This window comes from Charadrius vociferus, unplaced genomic scaffold (genome assembly GCF_000708025.1).
Source record: "Charadrius vociferus isolate BGI_N301 unplaced genomic scaffold, ASM70802v2 scaffold549, whole genome shotgun sequence".
NCBI lineage: Eukaryota > Metazoa > Chordata > Aves > Charadriiformes > Charadriidae > Charadrius > Charadrius vociferus.
In genome coordinates, this window is record NW_009650103.1 from 3,589,091 (window position 1) to 3,598,893 (window position 9,803).

Here is a 9,803-nt window from a genome sequence, read left to right on the forward strand (position 1 = left end):
CGGCGTCGGGCGGGAACTCTCCCCCGTAGGTGGCGGCCGCCGCCTCAGGCCGGTCGCGTGAATCCGGCCACGTCTGGCAGCCGTTGCCTTGGCCACCGAGACCTCTGCCCGCGTGGCTTAGAAATTAAATCCATTCCTTATCGTGCGGTGGAGTGATTTTCACCTGAGGCAGGGGGATCTGGTGGCATTACTCTGAGGTAAAACCCTGCTTTGGACCAGCACCGCGACTCGCTTCTGTGGAGTTTCCTCACCCGTGTCCAGTAATGACCAACTCGGTGTCCTGGATTAATGTCCACTGTGTGGTTTGATTAGTTTCTATCGTTTCTTGTATTATTGTTAATCAAAAGCTGCCTGGAAGGCCGGTGCTGAGGTGTGCTGCTGGCTACGCGGCGCTGGGCCTGGCTCCCAGGGGTGCGTGGGGCACGCTGACTGAAGGGCCCTTTGCCCTGAACCCTCCGGGTGTGCTGGAAACGTCTCCCAGGGCGGGTGTTTCCATGGGCTATTTAGTGTTGCGCGGTTTCAGCAGAATACCATGCTGCTGGAGTCACTTGCATCTCCGGATTTTAAACACACTCTTATGTTGCCCGAGTCAAACACACAGCCAGAAAATATGAAAACCGTTTTTACAATGTCAGTGACGGAACGAATAGTCTTGCCGTCGGTTGCATGAATCCCTCACAATATCAGTTCAGAAATTGAGAACATAGGACTGAACCGGCCGTTGTCTGAGAAGCATCAACCCCGGAGGTGCAGTGACTTCAGGAGCGGCGGGCGGTGGCGCTGCGCCCCGGGAAATCCCGCCTGGCTGCCGGGGACTTCGGGGTTAGAGACTTGGGAAGGGGAAAAAGGCAGGAATAATCGGGATTCTGTGTGAAGCACCTGTCATTCGAATCGTGCTCCTGATATGGAGCAGGACTGAAACAGGAAAGCAGATGAAATTATTTAAATGAAAGCATAATTTAAAGAAATGCAGCAAAAAGTTGGGACTTTGAGTTAGCTGCAGGTTAAAATAAAAATGCCATGTCAAGACCAAGCTCCTGACTGTGGAACTCCTCAGACCAGGAGGAGACATGAATGTATCTTTTACCCTGATAGATTGGATTTTAGGAACATCTGGATTAAAACCTCTTTTTCATCTCACATGCTCCCTGGCATTTTATAGAAATCAAGACATGAGACACAATGTGCCACTACCTGTGATTCCGTAGGTGGGGACCCTTTTCTACAAGTCAGCAGTAGTTTATAAAGAAGAAAGTTTAATCACCAATTCACTGTCTTATTTCAACAGCAAACTAGAGCTTCACCTGCAATCCTAACACTACCCATATTTTTTCAGTGCATCACGTATCTTCTGCCATTTACACTTGCAGGCAACAAAGAAACTAATTAATTAATTAATTATAGTGTTGTGTCTTATGGTGTGAAGTGACCAGGAAGGCTGAGGTCATGTAGCTTGCTCTTGGTTGCTCTCAAGTTGCTATTAAATGATGTGCATTATTTTTTTATAGCTGTGACAATTCTTAGTTAAAAACTTGGGAGCGTTTCCCTGTGCCAGCAGGAGCTCAGAGGGGACTGTAACTTTGGCCATGCTGATCTGTCCAGGGGATGTTTCTTCTGTGTCCATCATTGAAGGGCACATCCTGGTTGTCTCTCCAACCACCACCAGATGTTGGCATCTACCAGATGGGATGTGATTTAAAACAGTGACCCAACTCTGATTGTCTCTCACTGTCAGGCCCCCAGATTAACATTTTTTAACATATATTAGAGATTTATCCTCCCCAGTGTCAGCAATACTGAAGGAAAGTCAGGGAAATAGTTAAGATGGGCCAAGGTGTTAAGAGGCTTTGGAACATGGAAAATACCAAACAAAATGATTGCAAAGGAGGAGTATTTTTATATCTAATTATTATATATCCATATTTCTTACAGGCTAATAAGGTACTAGTTGTTTCTCTACCAAAGAAGCTGTAATACATCAGATACCTGGTTTGCACTGTATTGTATGGATAAAACCTTCATTTCATGTGGAGATAAATAGAGATGGTCTGTAGCGTGCAGCATGAAGTCAGACTATACATGGTATTCAGGTACTGCAAGGTAGGGGAGTAAAGTATAGGTTGAGTAGTAATAAGGTAGCAAGGTAATACAGAAGGAGAGCGTATCCCACTGCATACTGCAAGCTGGATCTAGCAGCAGGAGAGAAAAAATATGAAACTTTAGATCATCTGTCCCCTGTGAGAAGAGAGGAAATGTAAAGTTACTGTGTGCTCTTAAACACAAGCTTATTTCCCGAGACCCTTGCTCAGAGGGAGCTGTTGATAAGAACAAGTTGTTACTATGTTGTGATAACAAGTGAACAAGAATGTGTATTCTGTCTAGGAGAACTGTACATCTGTTAGACTGTGCTGGGAAAAATATCAATGATTATTTTTTTTCTGAATCATCTTGCAGTGTCACAGTGGCGATGGTGTTTGTAGGCAGGACAGAACAAAGTGTGCGCTCCTACACAGGAGGGAATTTGGCAGAGTATTGGTATACATGTACATTTATTGCCCCAGTATCACGTACCTTCAAGAGATACTTCAATTCCAACCTCACAGTATTTTGGCCTTGTAAGAGCCCTGATCTGACTCCTAATGTAATGTCCCTGTACTCTTATTAGTTAAATTCAGGATATCAAATATAACAGAGGTGCTAGTCTAATTTTATGGGAATGGGGAAGGACGCTGTTTGACTGTACAGTATTTTACTCATCTCTTAGGCCAACAACTTCACTGTCATTTACCCTAAATCGTAACTTACTGTGTCATTATCCTGTGACATGGTTAAACTGATGCTTGCGTGTGCAAATACACACCTTCCCATGATGTGCATAGGTAACCATCAGATCCAAGGATGAGTCTGGTAATGAAGCAATTCTACAGATGCAGACCACTGACAGGTACCATACTGGAGTATCACTCCAGAGATCAGCCTGTTTCCCTGAACTGTGCTAGCAGGTACTCTGCATGTATTTGCAGGAATATCCTCACTGAAAACCTAATTCTAAGAATTACAGTTTCCCAGACAGTAAACTGAACAGTCTTGAGTTTCACATCACGATAATGTGCTGACGCAGGAAACTCATACTGAGGGTGATCTGTACTGCCAACTCGTGGTATACAGAAATCATGAGTAAGACATGCAAATACATCAAGCTTATAAGTTTAATAAGTAACATTTTTCTTAAATAATAAATTTGACTACTTCTAGTAAGCTTTTTGATTACTGAGTCTGGATCAAAATTTCTAGCTTTTATCTAGCATCATAAGGACAATAGATGTATACTTTTCTATATTTTTCTTTTTAAAAAGATAGCTAGACAAGGAAAACATTAAGTAGCATGTAATTTGCAAAAAGCACATACAATCTTTTCAAAATATCATATGAAACTTGCCTCCTGCCAGTAGCAAAATAATAATTATTTGCAGAAATACTTTAATGTACCATTTGGAAAAAGAACACATTCCTGAAGCTATTATAAAACCAAAAAAAAAGTTACTCATTAAGAACTATCCATCTGTCTCTGAAGTTAATAGTTCCTTTTGCAATGATGGTGAATATCTTCTGTCAGTTGTACTTTCCCAAATCAATAAGAAAGCAATGCTTTATAAAATGAAAAATCAGAAGAAAACATACCTAGTAAACAGACTCCACTTGGAAAATGTCAGTGGTGGTGTTATGCTTCAGACCAAGTTTAAATCTGTATACATCAACCTATGCTTCCAATGCTTATGTTAGACCACTGAAGATTTGTGGTTGACCTACATATGCAAACAAAACATTTGCTGCATACTTGGGGTGGGGGGATTTGCATGATAGAAGATGATGAAAATATGCATAATTGTGGATGACATTTTTCATTCCCAAGTCCTGCTGCACAGAACTTTGGAACTGGCCATGCATGAAAGAGGCTTGCAATTCTAACGGGCAGATTGCCTGGCTGTGCTGCTAAGCTGAACCTTCACGACGTTAAGCTTCTGTTTCTTCTCGAGCAACACAAATCTGGTATAATCATCAAACCAAGCAGACCCTGTACTCGCAGAGGACACGTATGACACTGACTGATGGGGCTGAAACAGTGACAGTTCCATATGTCACGTCTGAGTTCATGTCATGTGGCAGCTTCAGAAATTCACTTAAAGATTTTGCTTGCAAATTTTCTCTGTTTTCTTCAGAGGGTAACACCACACAATTTCAGTCAACAGTACCTAATTTATCTATTCTTGCCTCCATATTTCATCACACAGCAGCATTTATAGGACATAAGGTGCCTGGGTGCCCCCAGGCTTACTTGGTGAAACAAAGATTTGAGTTTGTCACCTAGTGATCATGAGTGATAGAGAGTTACCTGATGTAAAGCAAACAAGAGGAACTGCGGGTCAAAACACATTTCTGAACTACTTCATCCATCTGTATTTTGATAATTTACCTATACAGAAAAGTTCAAGTTTTGCAATAGTTGGGGTTTCTGATTTGTTCCCATTTTTTCCTGTTAAACCGAAGCTCAAGATCAATTCATGTAAATGAAGGTTGGGCAGTTACATAGTAGAGAATATAAATCTCTACTTCCCTTTGCTTCCAGATCTTTTTTCACTAGGTGAGAGCACAGCTTCCTAGAATAACAGAGGGGAAAACACATACATACTCTGACCAAACCAGTAGCTTTTTTTCATAGTTGTGGAGAACTCCTGACATGCTGTTCCCCTTAACTCTGCATCTTAACTTTTGATTGCTGACTGTCTTAAGATATCGAGAAAAGCCAACAGGTTTTGCTGTGTTGTAATACTGCTTAATTTTGCTTCCTTGATTAAAGAAAGCAATTACAAGGGAAGTAGAATGTGTCTGAAACGTTGGAAATCCAACTGCAATACACAATTTTTTGCCTCCACTAGCAGAGCACGTTAGTCCCATAATATGCTGGCCTCCCCTTCCCCCACATCAGCTCATCCTGCTCTGTAGGAGGAGGGAACAGAAGCTGGTTGTTAGTGTTATGCATAGAAACAACTCCCAACCTCTTAAATGACTATTATACATAACTGAGATAAAATCCAAAGTCATTGATATTAGTAAAAGGTTTTATTGCTTTGATGCACACCCCAGATGATTCACCTGTATCCATCTTTCTGTCCTATAAAGCCATCAGTAAGTCAGTTAAGTTCCTTAGGTCTTAATTGATGAAACTTTACAGCAGTAACTGCTGTTTCTAAGTAACTATGAATTGGGCATTCTGCCACTTTATTAAATGTATTCAGAAAAATGCTGCTTTCAAGCAAATACACATCTCCTGAAGAATGGCAAGTGAATTCAGCTACTAAATCTTAAAGGGATGTCGACTGGCACACTGCAAGTCTGCTAGCAGGACAGTACACCAGAGACTTTGCTTTAAAAATTGCACCAGCACAAATAAGTATTAATAATGTTGATAAAGTCGCATGACAAAACCAGATCTGCTAAGATAGTAAGTATGCACGGATCTCTCAGATCTTACAAGTATGATATGGAGGTGATTTCCTGTAACGGAGGTTCTGTCTACCTTTACTGGACGTCTGTCTGGTTGTTCTTGCTGTGTCACATCTTATTCTTCATTTAAAATCTTTGCAGCTCTGCTGTGCAGAAATAAGTGCTTAAAATGATTAGCAGAAGGGAGGAAAATTCCTTGGCATCAAGACCAGGTCTCACTGGAAAGTGTGCCTCTGTAACTCCTTTATCTGAGTTGTGAAGAAACCTGACAGGATGAGACAGGAGCAACAGCTACCTTCCCTGCAAACCAACTGACAAAGCGATTAAAGAACACCCTGCATCTAATACCCCCTACCCGATTTACACCACATTTGAGGTCTCTTCAAAAAATGAAGCTATATAGGAAGAGGGATTTCCATGCAGAGTAAATGTCAATGCAGACAGAAATGTACATCCACGTGAGAGAAGGAAAGAAATCTTGGTACCCTGCGCCTGGAAAAGAAAGCTGATATAAACCTGTTCTCTGCAAAACCACTTGAAGCTACGAGCCAAGAAACTGTCTTTGGTGCTTCACTCCTACTGTGTTCAGAGAAACGGGACTTTCTGTGTGTGCTTTGCACATCAAAGGAATAACTAGCTCACTACCTCCATCTGATGCAAACACCCACTATGAAGTTTGGCTAACTGTTCGCGTCAAGAAGGGGTAACGCTAGTAGGGGTTTGTTTATACTAAATCCATGACGATGTACTGTGTAAGTGTTTAATTCTACATATTTGCCCAGTTTTATTATCCAGAAGAAAAGGCATACAGCTTGCTTTCTTGCAATGGAGTCAAAGAATTTTCTTTGCCGAACAAACTGTAAAGTTAACAGCTTTTTAAGTTTAGCAGCCTTCAAACTCAATTCTCAAACACAGATTCAAACCATTAACCTTAGAAGAGCTAAGCCCTACAAAAAGTTCACAGAAGTTAATGAACACGGAATATTAAACACCTCCATTCAATTGTGATCTAACACCGCCTGGCACTGCAAGCTTTATTAAATCACAGTTGTCTTATTTTTCCCAGGATTCCCATGAGATTTTTCTTTCCCTTTACCCAAAGGATTTTATAATCTGCGGGATACTGGAAAGCACCAGAACAGAAATAAAAAGACCATTCTTGTTATTTCATCCTCTTCTTTCTATCAGATAAAAACCCCGTTAACTACCCCAAGCGAAGTCCATATGCTCCCACTTACATAGGAATGCTCTTGTGGCAATGGGAGGGTAACAAGGAGGAACTTTCAGCAGCTCAACACCATGACAGGTTCATGCATGCCTCAGTTAAAATGCAGTATTGCAGAATCAATGTACAGACTCACCAGCAGTGGCTGTGTTAGGGTTTTTTCCCTTACTAGTTGAGCTTTGCTGGCATTAGCATCAAAGGAAGCACAAGCATTGCTGACTGGGTGGCATCTCCTCCTCTTCGGGCTTAGGAGAACCAAAGGACCGAATCTTGCTCAATCAGGCCAAGGACGTTGGCACACAAAATCTAGGTTATTCATTCAGGTCAACAGATAGTCTTTAAAATACCTATTCGTACAAGATAAGAAAAGTGCCATGAAACGTTCTAAGTACATACTAAACAACAGCATAAAGACCACACAAAAAATCAACAAAGAACTAAACGGATGAATCTGCAGATGAGATGTGTATCTAGAGTAGCATATTGGACAGAAGCCAATTAACGCATTTACATCACTGAAACAAACCCCATTTTGAGTTATGCTGTATAAAAGACGGATTAGCATAAACATGTGAATATTTAAATGGAAAGGTAATGCAACGTTATAACTTGGAAGGAAAAAAAAAAAAAAAAAGCAGCCTGTCTGGAAACAAAAAAACTTAGCAAAGCCAGGAGGCTGCCCACAGAACCCTCCCAGCGCAAGGGCCAGAATGAGCTGCTAATGCCACAAAATACTGGAACACGTAGGGTCACAGGCAGTGAACCAGTATTAATTCTTTGGGCTTTTTCTCCCTCTCTTAATTATCAGTTTCTGGATTTTTGGCTCTTGCCCATTTCCCACTGACTTTGGAGCCCTCAGAGATGACAAGAAACTCATGATGATTACGCTCCTGAGACGGAGACAGGGAGTTGTGGCCAAAATTTTCTCTCTTGCTAATGTGAGAGCCACATAAAAGGTGGTGTCCAAGAACGTTTGAGCATCCAGCTGGGGAGTTATTGAGCACAACTCAATACTGAGGAGTTCAACTCAATTTTGGGGAGTTATTTGTATGACAAAAAGTTGTAACTGATCACTCAAAAATTAATTCTGGGGAACCCAGATGAGATCAGCTGGAGCACATATACGCCTCTGCCCCTTGGATTCTACACAATTCCCATTTCTGATCATTCCTGTAAAGGGCAAAGAGCATGACATAACAGTCAGAAGACAAGTCTTGGGTCTCTCCATCACAGTTGTGCATGTGTCATCCCTTACCCGTACTGGTGCCTGCGGAGAGCTCGGGCACATCAGGCACCCCAGAGCAGCATCCCACGTGCCGGCGGTGCCTCGCCAGCGTGACGAAGCTGGAAGGAAAGAAGACTCTGAGTGCACAGGTACAGCGGTAACATCCCATACCCACAGCAAAAATCCTGACAGTATATGGAGTCAGTCAGTGGACACCAACTGTGCGACAGGCTTTTGACAGAGGGCAAGTACTAATTAATTAGAGCTCTAAGTCACATTAACATTGGACATACGCAATGGTGTTACCCTACCATTCTATGCAGTGAGAGCCTGGATTGTAGAGTGGTTTGAGTGCGAAGGGACCTTTAAAGGCCACCTAGTCCAGCCCCCTGCCACGAGCAGGGACATCTTCCAGTAGGTGAGGTTGCTCAGAGCCCTGTCCAGCCTGACCTGGAATGTTTCCAGGGATGGGGCATCCACCACCTCTCTGGGCAACCTGGGTCAGTGTCTCACCACCCTCACAGTCAAGAATTTCTTCCTTATATCTAGTCTGAACCACCCCTCTTTCAGTTTAAAGCCACCACCCCTTGTCCTACGGCACCAGGACCCGCTAAAAAGTTTGTCCAGAGTAAACTGGAGCCGTTTTCTGCTGACCTGTGGGGCTTATGTTACGAAGCATACTTTTTAACGAGGTTTTGTCTGCCTTGCATTGGTCTTCAGGGCATCCTCTGACCTCCTCCGTTAATTATCCCGTCTGATTTTTAAGTGTATTGCATTAAGCACATCCCCCCCCCCCCCCCTCTCTTTTTTTCCTGGAGCACATATACGCCTCTGCCCCTTGGATTCTACACAATTCCCATTTCTGATCATTCCTGTAAAGGGCAAAGAGCATGACATAACAGTCAGAAGACAAGTCTTGGGTCTCTCCATCACAGTTGTGCATGTGTCATCCCTTACCCGTACTGGTGCCTGCGGAGAGCTCGGGCACATCAGGCACCCCAGAGCAGCATCCCACGTGCCGGCGGTGCCTCGCCAGCGTGACGAAGCTGGAAGGAAAGAAGACTCTGAGTGCACAGGTACAGCGGTAACATCCCATACCCACAGCAAAAATCCTGACAGTATATGGAGTCAGTCAGTGGACACCAACTGTGCGACAGGCTTTTGACAGAGGGCAAGTACTAATTAATTAGAGCTCTAAGTCACATTAACATTGGACATACGCAATGGTGTTACCCTACCATTCTATGCAGTGAGAGCCTGGATTGTAGAGTGGTTTGAGTGCGAAGGGACCTTTAAAGGCCATCTAGTCCAGCCCCCTGCCACGAGCAGGGACATCTTCCAGTAGGTGAGGTTGCTCAGAGCCCTGTCCAGCCTGACCTGGAATGTTTCCAGGGATGGGGCATCCACCACCTCTCTGGGCAACCTGGGTCAGTGTCTCACCACTCTCAGCACAAAAAATTTCTTCCTTATACCCAGTCTCAATCTACCCCCTTTTAGTTTAAAACAATTACTCCTTGTCCTATCATTGTATACATTGCCTTTCTAGATTTTCTAACATGGGAAATGGAGCAAGTGCTGCTGACAAGACACATTATCCAAAAAAGCAAACAATTTGATGAAGGCTCCACCCGTGAGCCCTTCCGTCAGGAGCACAGCGCTGCAGCTCACCGCCAAGGCAACGCCTGCTCCGAGGCGCGCTGCTTCCTTGCAATACACTTCCTTGCAATACACTTCCTTGCAATACACTTACAGCCCAGAACCGGGGCTTTGGCATTTTTGTGCCCTCGGAGGTCACGCCACGGTGCTGTTCCTCTGTATTAAAGGCACCACCGGGCCAGGAGAGCCCTG

The 9,803-nt window shown here is 43.3% G+C and overlaps 1 protein-coding gene across 1 annotated transcript in view; it reads right to left on the reverse strand.

Moving 5' to 3' along the window:
- The window catches only part of TTLL11 (tubulin tyrosine ligase-like family, member 11), a 61,345-nt gene extending 52,087 nt beyond the window's left edge, over positions 1-9,258 (reverse strand). Inside the window, exons 1-3 of the mRNA XM_009892351.1 lie at positions 9,194-9,258; positions 8,913-9,001; positions 7,986-8,074 (exon numbers count right to left, since the gene is read on the reverse strand). Coding sequence (XP_009890653.1) covers positions 7,986-8,074; positions 8,913-9,001; positions 9,194-9,258 — 243 coding nt within the window. The remainder of the gene's footprint in view (positions 1-7,985; positions 8,075-8,912; positions 9,002-9,193) is intronic.
- Positions 9,259-9,803: the final 545 nt, after the last annotated feature.